The sequence below is a fragment of the Euleptes europaea genome, chromosome 9 (assembly GCF_029931775.1).
Source record: "Euleptes europaea isolate rEulEur1 chromosome 9, rEulEur1.hap1, whole genome shotgun sequence".
Taxonomy (NCBI): domain Eukaryota; kingdom Metazoa; phylum Chordata; class Lepidosauria; order Squamata; family Sphaerodactylidae; genus Euleptes; species Euleptes europaea.
The window spans coordinates 39,984,117-40,003,730 of record NC_079320.1 but is presented as its reverse complement, the minus strand read 5'-3'; the positions used below and the strand labels follow the sequence as shown (position 1 = coordinate 40,003,730).

General features: G+C 48.3%; 1 protein-coding gene across 1 annotated transcript in view; it reads left to right on the top strand.

Moving 5' to 3' along the window:
* Positions 1–939: 939 nt before the first annotated feature.
* Positions 940–19,614, top strand: part of MAML3 (mastermind like transcriptional coactivator 3) — a 311,770-nt gene continuing 293,095 nt past the window's right edge. Inside the window, exon 1 of the mRNA XM_056855381.1 lies at positions 940–1,377. Coding sequence (XP_056711359.1) covers positions 952–1,377 — 426 coding nt within the window. The 5' untranslated portion in view covers positions 940–951. The remainder of the gene's footprint in view (positions 1,378–19,614) is intronic.

The window sequence follows — 19,614 nt, the reverse complement described above, 5'->3', positions numbered from 1 at the left end:
CTGGCAGGCTGGCTCGCCCGTGCAGCAGCAGCAGCGGCGGCGGCGGCTCGGCGGACTGACCGGGGGAAGACTTCGGCGAGCGACTTTTGCAGATCGCGCCCCGGATTGTTCACGTGTTGACTCCCCCCCCCCGACCCAGCTGGAGGATTTGCCTTTTTACCCCCCCCCCCTTTAAAGGGTTCCTGTTGAAATAACAACCGAGCCGCTAAAGTACTTTTGAGAACACGGTGCGGCACAAACACCCAAACTTTTTCTCTCTCTCCCCCCCTCCCCTGGAAAGAAAACCCCCGTAAGGAAGCGACGCTGCCCGCCTCCCGGTGCCGTGGAGTGTGAGCGCGGGGTTGTGTGCGTGTGCGTGGTGCCCACCGGTGTCTGTGTGTGTGTGTGCGCGAGTGTGTCTAGAGAAGTGTGAGCGTGGAGAGAGAGAGAGAGAGGTTCCTCTCCATGGGCGCGTGTGGGGTGCGCGGCTCGCGCTCGGAGTACACGGGGGAGCCCTGGAAGATTTTCGGTCCGGATTTCGCTTTGGAAATAATGGATTATTAAAAAAAGAAAGAGAGAGAGGAATAAGGGAGACCGGCTGGGCGCTCTCTCCTGCCCGGAGTTTGCCACCGAACTGCCGCCGCTCAGTTTGTTGGGATTCCTCCTGTGTTGGTTGCTTGTCGGGGGACAACCTCACAGCACCCCCTTCTGGGGGTTGCTTTGGGTCGGTTTGGTTTTTTTGGCCCCTTCCTTCCCCTCCGCCGGAGAGGATCTACAACCGAGGAAGGGAGAGAGGGGGGCTTTGAGTCCTACCCCTCCCCCGACGTTTGCCTGGGCTCCGCCGCTTCCATGGTCCGCTAAAGAGTATCCCGTCCGGAGGACCCCCCTCCGCCCCCCCCTGTTCGTGTCTGGCGTGTCAGAGGAGGCGGGGGGACTGAAAGTTCTTCCAAAATAGTGTGCGCGGGGAAAGGGATGGGGGATTTTGCAGCCCCCACGGCCGGCAGCAGCCTTTGCCTCAACAATAACCTGAGCGGGGCCGGTCTCGGCGCGCCTGGCGCTCCGCACGGCCCTCCTCCCGGGAACAGCGCTCCTCACGGCGGCGGCGGCGGCGGCGCTAACGGGAGCGGCGTCCCCAAGCACAGCACGGTGGTGGAGCGGCTGAGGCAGCGGATCGAGGGCTGCCGGAGGCACCACGTCAACTGCGAGAGCAGGTACCAGCAAGCCCAGGCCGAGCAGCTGGAGCTGGAGCGAAGGGACACGGTGAGCCTCTACCAGCGGACCCTGGAGCAGAGGGCCAAGAAAGCGGGCGCCGGCAGCAAGCAGCAGCAGCCGCCCGGCAAGCAGCCGCAAGATGCCGAGTGCGCCGCGGCCGAGCAGAGGAACCACACGCTGATCATGGTAAGGGGGCGGGAAGGCGAGCGGGGAGGGGGGCGCGGCGGCGGCGGAGCACCTGTGGGCTGGCGCGCTCGCCTGAGCAGATGCCGGAGTTTGGGAGGGGAGAAGAAGAGGGATGCTTGGCTAGAGCCCGGGAATGGGCGGGGAGAGAGGAAACTTTGGTCCTATAACTAATGGGGATCCAGGAAGCCAATGGACTATTTGAGGGAGGAGGAGGAGAGCGGGATCGGCGGGGGCGGCCTCGCTCTCTACCTCCCCCCAGCCCGTCTCGAACTTACACCGGGGTTGGTGCACGAGAGGGAAGCGTTCCTCCGGACCGAGCGTGAATTAATGCGCTCTCCCGTTTAAAAAAAAAAAAAGTCTAATCCAAGTAACGAGTCTCCACCTACCGGCCCCGCCCCCTCTGGTCAACTACAGGCAAAAAAAAATATATCATGGCGTTTTGGAAGTGTGTTTTTGGGAAATTTGGGGCAGCGTCAAAAGAACCCAGGTACCCTTTGGGTTCGGAATTCTGCTTAACAGAAAAGGGGGAGGGGACACGTGGGGGGGTGCCTGTGTGGAGCCATGCATTGTAAAAGACACGCGTGTCTGCAAGGATGCCGGCTGTCTCTTTAAATCCAGTGGGGGGGAGGGGGGAGGGGGGAGGGAGGCTGGCTTTGCCGCGCGGGAGTGACACAGCCCTCTGGAAGAGAAGTTGGGCAGGTTCCTCCTCGGCTGGTAGCCTGTGCGTGTGTGCGCGGTGGGGAGAGACCCAATCAGGCCCTTTTCAACTAGCACCAGCCACTCAGCAGCCGCCTGAGCTGGGTTTTTTTTTTTTAATTCTGAAGTTTTTTTGGCCTTTTAAGAGGCTTAAACGAGAACAGCAAAGAGGTGGGAATTAAGTCCGCCGGTGGCGTAATGAGTGCGAGTAGGAAGCGGCGCTCCACGCGCACCCGGGCTTGGTCCTGATGACACAGAACGGAGCGGAGCTAAAAGTCGGCGGGTCCGGCCCGCCTTTCGAACAAAGGTGCCCCCCCCCCCATCGACGAAGCGGGTCCCTAGCCAACGTCGACTTAAATCGTTTAGGGGGAAACCCGCCCCCCTCATCCTTGGAATGAGTAACCCAAACTTCCTTTTTGGGCTCCCCCACCCCGGGTCAGCGAGGGCCAAAATTTCCTTTTTGGCCTCCCCACCCCCACCGGGGGTCAGCAAACGCGAGGTCAGGGTGTTGTCCAGATTTGCGGCCAGTCGCCCTTCCTGCTTGCCCGGCTTCCAGCCGCCTACACGGAAGCCGGGTCTTGCCAGGCGGCCCCCGGTGCAGGTTCGGAGGCGCTGCGGGCTGACCTCGGGGGCGCCGGGGGGTTATTTCTCGGGGCTGCAGTTTGGCTCTCGGCTTTATTCCCGAAGCCGCTGCACCGGGAGCCAAACGCCGCTCTCTGCAAAAGCCCCCTCGCCTGTGCGCCACCCCCCGCCCCCGCCCAGTACTCTCGCAAGTGAAGGCAGCTCCTCCCCGCCTCCTCACCCCCGGCCATTACACGTTTGCCCAAGTAAGGGCAGGCGCTGGCTTCCGGGACGAGAGCCGCTCCGGCAGCCGCCCGCGCAAGGGAAGCGCCGGCTGCTGCACGGCTCATTTGCTCTCGCCCGTCCGGGGGCTGGTGTTGGAGGGTAGCCGCCTGGTCGCTTCGCCGGGAGGGAGGTGGGAGAGCCCTCCCAGCCGCACACGCCAGCTGCTGCCTGCTCGACAAAGCCGCGCGCGGCCCTCCCCTTTCAGGCGGGCGGCGGGGTCAGCCGCAAAGGCCGCCCGAGAGCCCGGGGAGGGGTTGCGGCGATGGGGGGAGGGAGGAAGCAAGGGCGGCGCTCGCCTCCCCCTCCTCCCGGCCGCCGGCTCCTCCCACGTCGAGAGAGGGACAATTGGTGGATGGGGGCTCTTCCAAGACGGCCCCCTCCTCCCCCCCGCCCAGCGCCGCCGCCTCGGACCCTCCCACCGCTGCGTAAAAGGCCAGCTCGGTGGCGACCCGCGGGCGGAGCGCCTTCCTCCGCCCCCCGAGAGCGGAGGCGCTTTGTCTGCCCTATCGACCGCGCAGTTATGGGGGAGGGGAAGAGGAGAGCTTCACACACACGCCAGCCAGCCAGCCAGCGACGCCCCCCCCTCCTCCTCCTCCTCCTCGTGTAAACGAGCGCGGCGGCGCCGGAAACCTCCCCTCTCCTTTGCTAGGCAGAGAAAAGCAGGCTGCGGCGAGGGGGGGAACGCCCCTGGGCGCAGGCGGCGGCGGGGCTTCTCCGAGAGCTCGGAGGAGAGCAGGCCGATATTCGGCTGGTCGAAAGACGCGCCGAAGGCTCCTCGGCGGCGGCAAAGGGAGGGAGACCCGGAGAGCCCCAGGGAAGCGCAAAGGGCGGCGCAGGGCTCGCCGGCGGGAGGCCGCAAAGGCTGTGCGCGCAGTCGTTGGGTCCGGCCCTCGACGGGACGGGGGGTTTCGTTCGCGCGTTGCGGCTGCGCTGGCTCCGCTGTTGCGCGCCCTCGACAAGCAGGGGCTGCGCTCGCCCCAGAAAGCCCCTCTCCCCTCAGCCTTTCAAAAACCAAACCGAAGGCGTCCCTCCCTCTCCAGCTGACTCAAGAGTTGTGCTAGATGTCCTTCGCCGGTTCTAGATTGCAAATGGGGGGGCGTGGGCTATGTTGACTGAATCAGTGCTACGGATAGGAGGCGAGTTGTGCGGGAAAGGACTCCCCTGCTTCCTACAGACATATGTTGTGAAATCCGCTGTGATCAAAATGTTTGGTTTTGCTTGATAGGGCTCGTCTTGAATAAAACCTTTTTCGTTACGTTCTCCTTTGGGGGTTTAATTCAATTTACAGCTCACCCTCCTTAATTTAATGCTTCTCCCTAATAGGAATCTTTAAATTGTCCATGAAACAGAAGTTCTTTGCTGGGAATACTTGTTTGTTTGTTGTGCATTATGGAGCATGGCATAGCGCTGTGCATTCTGCCGCTCACATATTGTTTACAAACACTGCTATGTAAGGAAGGCTTTACTGACGAGAGAACAGTTGCCTGGGTGAAGAAGGCATTCCTAAAGAAAAGCAGGAAGTTGCCTGCAGAGCGGAGATGGCCCTTCCCATGTCTCTAAGCTCGGTTTGTGTGTGGTTTCATGAACAGCATCTCCCTCCCCTCCCAAAATCATGAGCAGCGGTTGAGTACACACCTCCCTAGTTGCTTCAGTCAACAATTGGGAAACCGGACAGCCCCGCCCTCTTCCTTAGCCTGTTTCAAAGCAAACGACTGACCCACAAATCCCCGATGACTAGAGAGAAGTTACCTTAATCGTTTGTTTACTTCATTTATGCCCAGTTTTCCTCCCCAATGGGGGTCCAAAGTGGCTTACACCATTCTCCCCTTCCTCATTTTATTCTCCCAACAGCCCCGTGAAGCTGGTTAGGCTGAGCATACTTGACTGGCCCAAGGTCACCCAGCAAGCTTCCATGCCATAGCAAAGCTTTTTTTTTCTTATGTTGAGTTACTTTTGGGGAGGTTTAAACTGTATTTTGCATGGCCTGGGGTTCACTGTTGCATATTTTAAGAAGCACAATAACAAAAGACAAGCTTACTTCAGCTGATAATTATTTTAAAAGACAGACTTTGTTTCGGGAATGCCTAAGGCAATAGTATGCAGCTCAAAACTGTAAGTTAATCACTTGGGCTGCAATCCTTTGTGGGAGTGGAGCCGGTTGTGGGAGAGCATCTTGTAGAAAACTGGTATAGCCTCCTCTTTGCTACTAGAGCATGTTAGTGCTTCATGTGCACATGACCTGCACAAGAAGTTGTAATCCATTGATGGGGTGTACATCAGTACATCATTCTGTGGCTTGTTTCACGAAGTCTTAATTTTGTTGTCTATCACAGCATTACTGAATATTTCCCTCTTTTGAATAAAACAGAAATATGAAGTTAGGGAACACTGTGCTTAGGTCAAACTTCATGCTAAACAGGCATGCACTTTTACTGAAGCAGCATCTTCCCTCACACGCTGAGTCCAGGTGACTTCCATGTGGCTGTGATTCTCCAGGGGTTTCTTGTTGCTGCTGAGGCTGCTGATCACTTGCAGTGAGAATTGAGCTTCCACATGATGGATTTCTCGGCATTTTCCTTGTCCCAATCTTGGATGGCCATTCCCCCTCCCCCCCCCCATAACAAGGGAGGGATTTTTGGAAATCTTCCCCTGCAACTCTTATTTTTGATTCTTATATACCGGTATATGGATATTTGAGGGAGAAATTAGACTTGGTGCTAGAAGATGTGCTTAGCCCACATCTGCAATCACATATAAGCTTCAGGTGGGACAGATCTAGTTTTAACAGAAAAAGCACACTGAACACTCCCCCCCCCCCGCCATACACCTGTGGCTTGCTTCCATATATTCTGTCTGCCTCCAAATGTCACTTTTCCCTTAGGCACACTTTGGTATCAGAAGGGTGCCTAGTAGGGGGGAAAATGCCTAACCTGTGCCCTCCTTTTGCTGCTATGATTAGACCCCCTGTGTTTATTCTGTCCCCATAAGCAGGAGGCCTCGGTTCCTGTGGGTTCTTATCACCCCAGTGTGTACATGGCTGTCAGTAGGGAGACGCAAATTCCAAAGTGATACTGATACGAATTAAGTGGTTTATTGGAAGGTGCTACAGCAGAAAACACTACAGAAGCAAATTGCAAACTGAATTAGATGCACAATACAGAAATACATATGAAAAAGCCATGGATACAAAACCTATCAGATGCAGACGGCTACATAAAATAATATAAACTGATAAACAGGCAGTGCTGAAGCAATAGTAAATAAAATATGTTGAAGATATGCCGAAAGTTACAATCAAGTTACTCCTAAATGCTCATTTGCATACAGGTGCTCTTTTTGCACTGGAAATAAAATACAAGTTCTGAACCAGTCGAGGACATTTTAGGTAGTAGAGAAGAATTAACCATGAACTGCTAGTCATCATACATATACTTGAAACAAAAGATTGCAAATATAACGGCAAACATAATGCATATTAGCCAATCTAAATGTTAAATCATTAATCGCCACTCTACCACCCTTCTGCCCTACTAGTTATAGCTCTGTTTCTAAGCATGCAAGCTGATGCCGTTTCATAGCTACAAAGGTTCAGGAAGGTTGAAGAGACAGGTTTCTCACAGGCCCGTGGGCCCCTCAACTTGGCTTGCCAGGTGCCCACTTATGGTAGACAACCTCTTGGCAGTTCTGTCTGCTGCCTGTTGATGCTCAGCTGGTCAGCAGGCCGAAACAGGCTGGCTAAATGGGGAGGGCAGCAGTTGTCATCCACACATGATGATGTTACTGCGGTTGCGACCCTGAAGCACTGGCATCATGCCAGGGTAACACACTAGCACTCACCCAGAAACACTGGAAATCTCAGCTGTGAAGAGCTAGAGTGTTGCCCTGGCATGATGCCAGTGCCCCTCTGCAGTAAATACCTACCTCCCCCATCTCCCGCTGTTTGCCAGGTCATGTCTGGCAACCCTACTGTCTGGCCTCAGATTCCCGAGAATTAGGAAGAGGGGAGGACAAAGCACAACAGCTTGGGACCAGGAACTAAATGACAGGTCTGACCAGACCCGAAGTTCCTTGGTGCTTAGAATGAAAACCTTTAAAAAGTATTTCTTCCACATGAGAAGAACAAACAATAATGGCAAGAAAGACCAAAGATCTAAACAAAATTGGGGAAAACTGTTCAAGATAATGGATACCAGAGAGTCCGAATCCCAGAAATTGGCCTTTAAAGTCCTGGAGGTAGCAGGGCTGGATCCACAGGTGAGTGGATCCAAAGTTGATAAAAGCTCACCCTCACCTTTGGTCTTTATACGTTTTGCTTGATTGCGGGCATTACCAAGATGGTTCCCATTCCATAGGGTGGCAAAAGAGGTGTGGATATATCAGCAATCAACAGTGCGTTCTGGGGACTTCCAGTGATGAGTTTCAGCCTGGTGTTCACGGGAAATACTCCTGTATAGCATGATTGTGTGTGTCAAACAGTGAGTTATGTGCAGGACCCAGTGCCATGCAATCTTGTTCTCATGGCATCTTATCAGCTGCTTATCTTAATTCAGTTAGCAAAGTTGACATACCAATTTCTGGGCTTCTTCAGCTGAATCCATGGAGTCACCCACAGCCATTGGAACAGTCACACAAAATAAGATCAAAAATCCAGCAATCCTTGCTTCTTTTCGCCCCTTAACATATAGGATCAAACATCATTGGGATTGTCTGGTAGGAGGGGCCTTCTTTTAAAACTCCATTTGGGCAAGCTTTATACAAATTGCCCCCAAGCAAACGTTTTCTTTCAGTAAGAGGTGCTTTTCCAGTATTACCTGCTTGTGCTTAAATGTTCCTTATGGAATGCACAACAATTGTAGCATTGCAGTCTCAACAGAAGTGACAGTTTGTGATAGCAAACTACACAAAGTCAGAGTCTGAAATACAATTATTCAAAGTTGCTGGCTGTAACTCGACCAATTAAGGGCCAAAAAGGTACCAATGTTCCTGGTTTCTTCAAGATTACCTGAAGTTTGAACTGAAAACACTTGCATCTGCCGTTGTTGCATCTGTTTTTTGGTCTTCAGTTCATGGGATTGCAGCCTTCAGTTTTATTTCAGCCTAAATCTATGTGTTAAAGCCTTGATCCTGCAGAACCAGTATGTGATTTGTAGCTGGTCTTTGTAATGTTGTTGTGTAACTCTTTTTCACTGGCTGGTATAACCATTACCTGTGGATGAAAATTAACTCGTAATCGCTAATAGAAAGCACATATACTGCAGCAAATAATATCAAGACCACGGATGATATGTTACTTTGCTTCCATGCTTGCCTGTTAAGCCAGAGCTCTTTCACCTAGTGAATTATGTTGATAAAATTAGGGATGGGTGAAAGAATAGGAGTGAGCCTTTGTTTAATTGACAGTTACGAACAGTGCGCGGAACAACTGGCCAGGCATGCTCATCGGAATGGCTGCTTGGCTTGCAAACATTCTGTTCCTCAGTAAGGCAACTTTGATTCGTTAGCTGCGTAGTCAAGTCTGTTTATCTGCACCCATCTAGACTTAAGCAGATTCTTGTTAATTTCTCATTTGTGGAGTCGCATAGTGATGTAACTTGGCCATCTATGAGGAAGCAGCAGCAGGTAAAACGGTGGTGCAATCCCTGCATAGCTTTGTGTGGCTTAATCCCATTATTTTAAGTGCAACATAGAAGAAGTTATATATAAAAAACTAGTTTAGAGAAAGGTGGGCCAAAGCTATCTTTATGAAAAAACAGGCTATAATTTTCCTCCTCTTTCCTTAACCTTTTTTTGAGATTGAATGCCTTAAGCTTGAATGCTCCAAGCTTTGTTGGAGCTGGGCTGGACTGGTTTCTCTATGGGATATGAGTTGGAACTGAATATGGCTCATCTTAGCTCCATAGGGCCATTTATATGCATCATATTGTGCTCCATGTCAGGTGGCTTGCTCCAGTGCATACTGAAGACAAAAGCAAGAGACCTAGGGGCATTAAGTTGTTGTTGCAGCTGTGAAGGGATTTTGGCACTTTTACTTCTGTTCCTTCCCCTGGGGTCTACGTTAGTGTGGCCAATGTTAACATTCACAACTGAATGCTAGCAATTCCAGGAATGAATTTTGAGAATGTTGAACAATGGAAAGTTTCCCACATTTCAGACATCAGTAAAAATGCTAACAGAATCAACAACAGAACGCTGGCTTTCAGTACTCACTGGTGTTCTGTCATTTACAATTTGTCTGGGACCATGAACGTTCACATGCAAGTTCCGACATTCTCCAAATTTTAGGCATTCATAGTATCATATGCATCTAGAGATCCCATTAAAATATGCACTAAATTTTTTGCAGTCGAAGGGACCCTGAAACACTATCTTCTATTCAAATTAGATAATGAATGTCTCTGGGCACACAGTAGTGCTTGCTCAAGTTGATTCCGTGTTATTGGAAGGATAAGTTCACTCAAAATAATAGTCTTGGCTGTGGGCCGTATAAGGCTCTTTCCAGTTTGAAATCATTGCATGTTTATCGACTGCTTAGAGCAAAAAAATGGGTGAATCTAAAACAGATTGATCAATAAGTTATTTTAATTTCATATAAATGGCATCTTGTTGTAATTATTTGATCCAGGAGGATATATTAGCACATATGCAGTGATTCTGTGGCAGAGGTTACTTCTCTCTTTCACTAGGTCAGGGGCCTGCAATCTTTTACAATTAAAGAGCCAAACAACATCAAAATTCAGAACAAGAGTTCAACAAAAAGCCAGTATAAGCGACTTCATTTTCATAACTGAAATTATGCAATTTAGCATTACAGACAATTGATATGTTGATAACGGTCTGGGACCATTGTGCCTGAGGGACCGCCTTTCCCAATATACCCTCCAAAGAGCGCTGCACTCAACTGGAACCAATCTACTGGTGGACTCTGGCCCAAGGCATATCCCACTGTCCCCAACCAGAACTCGGGCTTTTTCAATCCTGGTACCAGCCTGGTGGAACTCTTTGTCGAGTGAGACCCAGGCCCTGTGGGAATTGGCTCAGTTTCACAGGGCCTGTAAGACGGAGATGTTCCACCAGGCCTATGGTTGAGGGCAGCAACGGTTGTACATCAGTTGGCTTCCCTGCTGGACCCTCTCAGGAAATGATCCCCTCCTGGTTTTTTTCTCTGCGATGTGCCCTGTTACGTTATATCTGTATATCGGTACTGCTTGTTCACCCTTGTCAAGGGAAAGTGAGGATGCCATCTTTCAAGTATTTTAAATATATGGTTAATATTAGGTTTTATTGTTTTATATTAGTTGTATGCTTGTACACTGTTTTATTTCATCATATAGAATATTGTTAGCTGCTCTGAGCCTGACCTTATAGGGAAGAGCGGGATAAAATTTGGATAAATAAATAATCCAGAAAGTTTCCACAGCCCTACACTGGTTGTTGTGAGTCTTTATTAGGACATGACGTACTCAAGATCTCACAATAGAGGGTACTATTCACAGGAGCTCTCTGCACGTTTGTTTGAGTGCACTGACACAAATCAGTGCTTGATTTGCACCTGGATTCCTGGTAACTTTTTCCGTCTATCATTTCTCTTCCTGTAAAGCATCAATTCAGTCCCATAAACATATTTTCCTGAAGAGCCATGCTTGGTTCCGTCCTGGCCACAGGTTGCATATCTCTGTACTGGTGACTCTTGCTCTGATTTCTTCCTCACACCCCCACATTGCTAGGAACAGGCTAAGGTGCCAGATCCTGTGCTTATTATTAGTGTTCCCTGGTCTGGTTTCATAGAATCATAGAGTTGGAAGGGACCACCAGGGTCATCTAGTCCAACCACCTGCCCAATGCAGGAAATTAACAACTACCTCCCCCCGACATCCCCAGTGACCCCTCCCCTCCCCCCACCATGCAGGATCCCACAATCAAAGCACTCCCGACAGATGGCCATCCAGCCTCTGCTTAAAGACCTTTCCATACAATCTGATGTATTCCATACAATCCTTACTGATACAATCTGCCTGGCCAACAACAACCACAACCACCTTTTATTTATACCCCACCCTACCCCAGCCAAGCCGAGCTCAAGGTGGCTACCAACACGGTTAAATACACATAACATTTACTTGAAATATTAATAAGGCAATCGAACATATTTTAAAACATAATAAGACATAATAAAACCGTAGCACGCTGTAATTCTAAGAATCTAACTTCAGTGCCCAATTTCTTATGCAGGGGGCAACGATGGTACGGTTGGGCTAATTGTTACAGTGTCATGCCCATGTTACAAATCTCAGGGAGGGGGGCAATGGACCTGGACATGTGGGGGAAGGAAGGGTTTAGAATAAGATCATCAGCCTCAAAAGTGGGAAGGGGTAAAGGGTGGGGGGAGGAAAGGAAAGGAAAGGAAGGGAAGGGAAGGCTATTAGTTAGAATGGATACTAGTCATGCTGCATACCTATTCTCTCTAGTATCAGAGGAGTATGCCTATTATATTGGGTGTGGTGGAACACAGGCAGGATGGTGCTGCTGCCATCGTCTTGTTTGTGGGCTTCCTAGAGGCACCTGGTTGGCCACTGTGTGAACAGACTGCTGGACTTGATGGGCCTTGGTCTGATCCAGCAGGGCCTTTCTTGTGTTCTTATGAAAGGGGGGAGGAAGGGTCCCCAGTACTCTAACGGTACCATTGTTGTCCTCATTGCTGTCTTGCAGAGGCCCTGGCGAAAGTAGCTAAATCCCACAGGGCCCCGGTCTCACTAGACAGAGAGTTCCACCAGGCCAGGGCCATGGCTGAGAAGGCCCTGGCCATGGTCGAGGACAGATGGGTGCTCTTAGGGCCAGGAATCTCCACTAGATTATTATTAGCCGATCATAGGGCCCTCCGGGGGTTGTATTGGGAGAGGTGGTCCCAAAGATACAGTGGTCCCAGACCGTTTAGGGCTTTGAAGGTTAAGACCAGAACCTTGAACTTGATCCGGAATTTAACCTGTAACCAGTGCAGCTGAATTTAACCTGTAACCAAAGCACTGGTTGAATATGTGCAGTCCAAGATGTTCTTGTTAGGACTCATGCAGCCACATTCTGGACTACTTGCAGTTTCCGGATCAACTTCAAGGGCAGTCCCACGTAGAGCGAATTGCAGTAGTCTAGCCTAGAGGTGACTGTCACATGGATCGCTGTGGCTAGGTCGGTACAAGACAGGTAGGGGGTTAGCTGGTGGACCTGGCAAAGATGGTAAAATGAAGATGGTAATACTATGTTTTATTTGCTATGCTCATCACTGCAAATACTTCATTTGTTATATCAAAATTAAATCTCAATCTAAGGGAGATGGATATAGATTATATCTGCTCTTCTGTTTTGGATAAGGACATTTTGTAACTACTTGTTGAAATCACAGAACAAAACTGTGTTGTTAAACTGATGACCGAAGACCTAAACTTTTGTTTTTGTATTTTGAGGAAAGTAGTGTTAGATGAGGTCCTGGCCTGGATGGCCCAGGCTTGCGTGATCCTGTCAGATGTTGGAAGCTAAGAAGGGTTGGCACTGGCTTAGTACTTGGATGGGAGACCATCAAGGAAGTCCAGGGTTGTTGTGCCAAGACAGGCAATGGCAAACCACTTCTGTTGGTCTCTTGCCTTGAAAATCCTGTTGGGTCACCATAAGTGGGCTGTGACTCTATGGCAATTTGGCTGAAAATAAAGAGTGAAATTAAGAAGCAGAAAAAATATTCTTTAGTGGTGGGTCAGGGGAGCCTTGCAGGTGATTTCCGAGATTGTCCTGAGTAAATGCTGGAGACAGTGCAACACAAAGAGAAAAGAGTTGTGAGTAAAGACAAAATTGCATTGGGGGTTGTGTGTCTATTAAAACGTTTGGGAAATGACTGGAACATATAGATTTCAAGGGGGAAATGGATACTCCCTTTCCCCCCTTGAAATTTCCCCAGCAACTTCTCAAACTTGTTAATAAACGCATAAACACCAGTGAAAGATTGGCTTTTACTGTTCTGAAATAATTCTTGCATTAGAGAGAACAGTAAAATTGTGCCTTCCTTTCAAGAGAAGAAGTGAAAATGGCGACATGCTTGAGAATGATGTAAACCACTTTGGGTCTCCACTGGGGACAAAGAAGGGTACAAATGAATTAAATAAATGAATTAAATAAATAAATAAAAAGATGTACTTAACATTTAAGGAACCTTCGACTATTTTCCTTCTCAGGATCTGAACTGAGGCTGGTTTTGAAATGACACGGATGGATATTTTTGGGGGAAATCAGTGTGTAAAGGGATCCATGGGGATTCAAACCTTCACTGATTGTACAGGAGTGATCTGTGGATAGGAAATTAGACATTCTGGTTCATGGGTCTTTCCTTCAAAACCGATGTAGCAATCAATGTAAACTTTCAAGTTACATCTTTCTGATTGCAGCTGCATTTTGAGCTAGAATTTATTCCACAAGTTAACAAGTGTAGCCTGTTCCAGTGCAGAATGAACAATTGTTTCCTGGAAGCATGTTATCCCATTTGAATTAGCCCAGGCTGTGAACATGGGCACCTAAAGAGAAGGCTAAACCCCTCCCCGGTGTATTTTAACATATGGGAGCAGTCAGTATATCATTGCCTGGGATCGGGGCAGTTTCTACTGACAGAGACTTCTGATGGAGCAGTGTACTCTGGAAAATCATTGAACAGTTGCGTCGGTTTTTAGATTGCAAATATACACAGGTATTCATGAATGAGCCAGCCTGATTCAGATCCTGAGAGGCCAGCTGCATGCCTTCCAGATATAGGTGGCTTCAGAGGAACCATTTATGTGCAGGAAATTAATGTGCATGTTTAAATCTTTACACAACCGAGCTGCAATTACAGCCACTCCAACATAAGTACAATATTGGTGAATGTTGTGAATGGAAGATAATTGCAGTGGGGATGCCTCCCCTTCTTGCTAATTTTTTCTATTGCCATTCCATTTGTGACTGAGAGGCCTCAAGAATATCACAAACAACATGTCCTTCTCACAAAGAGATTCCCAGGCTTTGGCATCAGACAAGTAACGGATGCCTCCTCTAGCATCAGTGTGGCCATGTATCGGTAGCTGGTTGCCCAAATCAAATTCCTACGGTTGCCAAATGCCAGGAGACAAAAATATCCTGTGTCTTTAATAATGGCTCAACGGGGTGTTATTTACGAGTGAAGTGCCTGGTTGTCTTATAGAGTCCAATGATAGACAACAAGGAGGAGGTTAAGTTAAAAGCAACAGTTCTTTATTTAGCTAAACACAGATCTAGGGTGAAATAACCACAGATAAGATGCAGGGTTACTCACCAAACGAACAAAGGAAACTCAGTATCATTTATGCATTCGTGTGGGGCAGGCCCATAGCTGCTGACAAGCAGATTGATACACAAAAGCACCAATACACGTTAGGTGTCTACTCCACTCTAATTAGCATAGCCTATAGACATTGCCCAAAGGCGTTCACTGAGCGAATGCTTGATCTCGTGAGTTAGGAAGTCGAAAACACATTCTTAAGGATCGAGGTAATTCAGAGACAGCTTTCTCTACTGGTGACTGGCAGTACCAAGCACAGCGTATGATCTCTTGGCTCAAAGGCCCCTGGATGCCAACTTCCCCAAAGCTTCCATGTGTGTGCATATGAGTACACAGTATTCTATACCAGCCCCTATATCTGGGCATTACACTAGGTGATTTTGTTTACCTCTGTGCCATGAAAAGGCTCAGCTGCCCACTTCCAAACATTAAGCCGCTATTTAAGGGACAGGATTTGTTTTTTTTCTCCAGGCCTGCTGCCACGCAAAGCAGCACTTAACACACAGTAGCAAGAGAAGCCAAGGGGTACCCCTTGTATCACCATAATTTTAAATAAATGTTTGTTTGGAGTTTAGTGTGAGGTAATAAAGCCCCGTGGTGCAGAGTGGTAAGCTGCAGTACTGCAGTCTAAGCTTCTGCTCGCGACCTGAGTTCGATCCCGACGGAAGTCGGTTTCAGGTAGCCGGCTCAAGGTTGACTCTGCCTTCCATCCTTCCGAGGTCGGTAAAATGAGTACCCAGCTTGCTGGGGGTAAAGGAAAGACGACTGGGGAAGGCACTGGCAAACCACCCCGTAAACAAAGTCTGCCTAGGACAGGGGTCGGCAAACTCATTAGTCAAAAGAGCCAAATATCAACAGTACAACGATTGAGATTTCTTTTGAGAGCCAAATTTCTTAAACTTAAACTATATAGGTAGGTACACTTTATTAACTTAATAAACTTTAATTAAAGTTTTAAGTCTTAATTAAACTATAGGTACACTGAATAAAACTTGATATCATACTTAATAGTGATCTTATTTATTGATAAAAATTAAATTGTAAGTCCCTGCCATTTCCCCCTCCCCGTCCGGAGTCCTCTTCTGGAGGCCTGGTCTACCCCCATAAAAGTCTATTGGTAGACCTGGCCTCTGGCTGAGTCCCATTGGGAGGTCAGGTCTACCCATTGGCTTTCTTGGCAGTAGACCTGGCCTCCAGAGGCCCATAGAAGCCAATTGGTAGACCTGGCCTCTGAAGGGGGACTTTTTCCCCTCCTCGGAGTCCAGGTCTACTGCCAAAAAAGCCAGTGGGTAGACATGGCCTCCCAATGGGACTCAGCCGGAGGCCAGGTCTACCAAAGGAAGCCTGCCCCACCCAACAACTGATAGGCAGGGGGGCAGGAACCGCCGAGCCGCCCGCCCAGCAATCGCACGGCTAGAGGGGAGGGGAGGCTTTAGCCTCCCCATTGAGGGAAAGGGAAAGGGGGACCCGGCCATTCTCCACGGTGGGGGGTCCGAACCAAGTTCGGAGAGCCGCACTCAACGGGCCAAAGAGCTGCATTCGGCTCGGGAGCCGCAGTTTGCACACCCATGGCCTAGGAAATGTCGGGGTGGGACTTCACCCCATGGGTCATGAATGATCCGGTGCTTGCACAGGAGACCTTTACCTTTTTAATAAAGGTACTGTGGAGTTTTTAGGGTTTTATTTGGATTGTCCATAGGTCAGAGATTATTTTAACATGCCTTGAAGACCCTCTTTTTCATACAAGGTATCTGTAATAACTTGCAATTTAGTAATGTCAGCCTTCTTCATTAGTAACAAAATCCATCTCTATGATGAAATAGCTGATCTAGAAGTTACAGTTGCAGTAGTGAAGAAACTTTTTTTTTCTTTTAGAGCAACGAAGAGTTGTAAATTAGTATTAAAATGCTGCTTGTGTAGGTTTTCAGTCAGGAAACTTTTTAAGGAATGTAGCTTACATTGTGATAACTAATATTCTTGGTTTCACTGGATTTCTTCTTTGTGCAAATGAAAAGGCCACCAAGTTGATGGCAACAGCTAGCAAAGGGTCTTTCCACAATTAGTTTTTGTTGCTGTTTGGCTTCTTTACTTCTTTGTTTTTTCCACACCTTACGGACAGTATTGTTTGACAGCTGGTACTGTGCCATTTTCACCCCAACTTTTCCTGATTCCCCCCCCCCCAGACCATTGTTGTGCTGATGTTTTGGGATGTGTACATTTTGATACCTTTTCAAAGGTTCTGCCTCAAACCAGCAACTTTCATGCTCTGTTTCTTCCCATTTCCTTTTTTAGTGAGCTGCTGCCATTTATCTTGGCATTGCCCACCATTAAAACAAAAACCAAAACCATTCAACATAGCAATATACTGCTGTAGCAGATATCCAAAATATATGCAGGGGAGGGCTTTTGTCTTACAGTAGAATGGCATGCTTAGCTATTAAAGTTCATTTTTTTCTCTTTAATATGCTGCTGACTGCTAAGGGACAGCTCCCAGCTGATTGGAGAAAGCAAGATTAGTTAGGAATCAGGGAGGACTTGGTTCCATGATTGTCTGCCTCTTTTGCTCACGCATAGAATTGCTAATTCTCTGGGAGACCAGGGACCCAGATTGGCTGAAAGGGCAGGCAGTAAGACAGGATCCGAGGTACTGGTACACTGAATTTCACCTTATAGGGCTGGTGGAGAGGGTTTTCACATAGTCAGGGATTAGGGTGCTTGGAAACTGAGACAGAACAGAGGTATGTTTGCGTGTGTATAAGTAAAAGAGAGAGAATCTTCCTCCCCTCCCTCCTGCTTTAATAGGGGTCCCTGTAAGCCTGCACAGGTTTGCTTGGCTTTTCAGTGGGTGGGGGTGGGTGGGCTGTTTAAACATGCAGCCTCAGTTTTAGCAAAGGTGAAACTCTGTTGTCCTGGGAACGCCACCATGCATTATCTGGCTGTGTTAGTATACCTTGTGCAAAGGGAGGCATTATTGTCTCTGAGGTGACAAAAACTCTGACGTAGCAGAAAAGCGATCCTTCATGGGATCCAGTGTGCAAAGGAAAGCCCAGCTTAACAATTTAGAAACTGTGATTAAAAAGAGGATGAAAGCTACCAGCCTGAAAGCAACTTTTTGAAAGTGCTCCAACGGAGCAGGACAGCAGCAGAGAAAATACAGTGTAGATGTTTAGTGTAGAAGTGGCCCATGTCTTGAATAAGGATATCAAACCCTATGGTTGAAGCTACTCAGTGTTTGGTTGAGAGACACCCCCCCCTTAGAAACAGATTGATTTCTTCTTGTGAACAAAGCACAAGTTGTGCTTGAGGAAGAACTGAGCAACTCTCATTTTTTCGTAGGATTTAGCGGCAGTGGTTGGAGTTTCTTGTTTTGTTCTGCTGGAAGATTGCATTTTGATTTAAAGGTATGTGTCATAGAGCATCTGAGGCCTGGATACAAAAATGCCATCTGCAAACAGGAACAAAGTCTTCTCCTTATTCTTTGGGGAGGGGAGGAGGGGGAAACACAGTGTTGGGCCTTTCTAGGTGTTTCTTCATGACTTTTTCCCTTGACAACAAATACTCTGTGATGCCTTAAATGTCACTTATTTATGGTGGCGATAGGTCAGTGATGATTTACACACAAAAGCTGTAGTGAATTTAAAGACCCGACTTTAAATAACCCATTGTTTGAGACCGAAGCGGCAATAAAAAATAAACACCTCTTTTCCAGTGCGAGACACTGTGCATTAATATACAGCTTTTTCTTAAAGCAGTCTTGAATTCCTTTTGATTGCTTTCCTGTGAAATATCGCTTACTGTACACTCCGAAGGAGAGTTACACCCTTCTAAGTCCACTGAATTCAATGGACTTAGAAGGGTATAATTCTGCTTAGGGAGAGCACTGTTAAGCCGCACAGCTATAGGGCACAGTTGACTGCTCTCAATTGTCCTTTTGAGTTAATGCATTGCATGAGGACAAGCTCCCACCATTTCCTCCATTACTCAGAAACCCTTTTCTTAAATATTTTTTTTCTGAATATGTGCATTCCCTGTCTCCCTGACTTTCACACATTCCTAAAGATGCACAAAAATGTCTCTCTAGATATATTACTCATTGCGGAACTAAGAGCTATTTATACAGTGGGAGGTGTAACCAATGAGCATTGTTTTCCTTATTTACTCTTTCCTGCACCATGACTGTGTTCTGATGTCAGAAGCTAGTGTTAACTGCTGCCAGAATTTCTTTCCTGTTGACCTTTAGCCCGTAAACAAAAATGCAAAATAGCCAGGACCTTGTGTATATTCCCTGCCCAACAGAAACAAGCTATCTGATCTGTTTTGCAGAAAATTAGCTTTATGGAGTGAGCAAAAGTTAGGAGGATGAAATGCAGCATTCTTCTCTTTTTGTTATAAAGACAAATATGCAACTTCTATTCAGCTAGAGCACAGTGTATATTAGATAACCTAACTCACTCAAAATGATTTACAGTTAAAAGAATGGTTTAATGTACATGCGTAATCATTCCAGTATTTTGCATCAGTGGAATAACTGAATTTCAGGCATCATGCCTCCACCACCACCCCGCATTCTTTGTGGAATACAAAAAGCCATGAAGAAAGCTGAGCATATTAATAATACACAAGTATGCAAACATGTTTTTGTTGCATGCATATGTTACAATTTTACAGGTACACAAGTTTTGTGAGTCCCATTTAAAACGAATATGATACAGGCCTTAGTTTTACCTATTTTTCTTTTTTGTGCCCATGAAACTGCACAGAATGGTTCTGGATGAGCAGCCTTGAAAGAGATTGCAAATGTGGGGGAACAAATGTTTGAAATACAGAAAAAAGATGAACTAACCCTCATTACCAATAAAGGATGTGTCCCGGGACGAGCCCTGCGGCACTCTCCCGGGCCTTGTCCGTTACCCCCACAGACCTCTCCGTGCAGCCCCTACTCACGGAGAAGGCAGAAAAGGGTCGCGGAGACTCGAACCCTTCCGGGGGCAGGTGGGGCGAGACTGCCTCACTGCCTTCTCTCTCCCCAGGCTCCCGGCAGGAAGAAACGAGGTCACCAGTCCACGACGTGGCCAAACAACGAGGACGGGAGACAGGTGCGGCCGGAACGAAGCTCGCCGAGAGGCCCCGCTCAACAGCTGAGCCGCGGTAGAGCGCGGGCGGGCCGGGGAAAGGCCGGCAGGCCAGCTGCAGTGTGTTCCCCAAAGGCTCACGTTTGCCTGGCCTATTCGAGGTTTCCGGGGGTGGGACGAGGACGGGAGGAGGGCGGGGACTCTCTGGCCTGGAGGGGATATAAGGCGAGGGAGGAGCCTTGGCCGGGGAGGAAGCAGCAAGAGGTCGTCGTGGCTGTGAGCTGATCAGTCTACAAC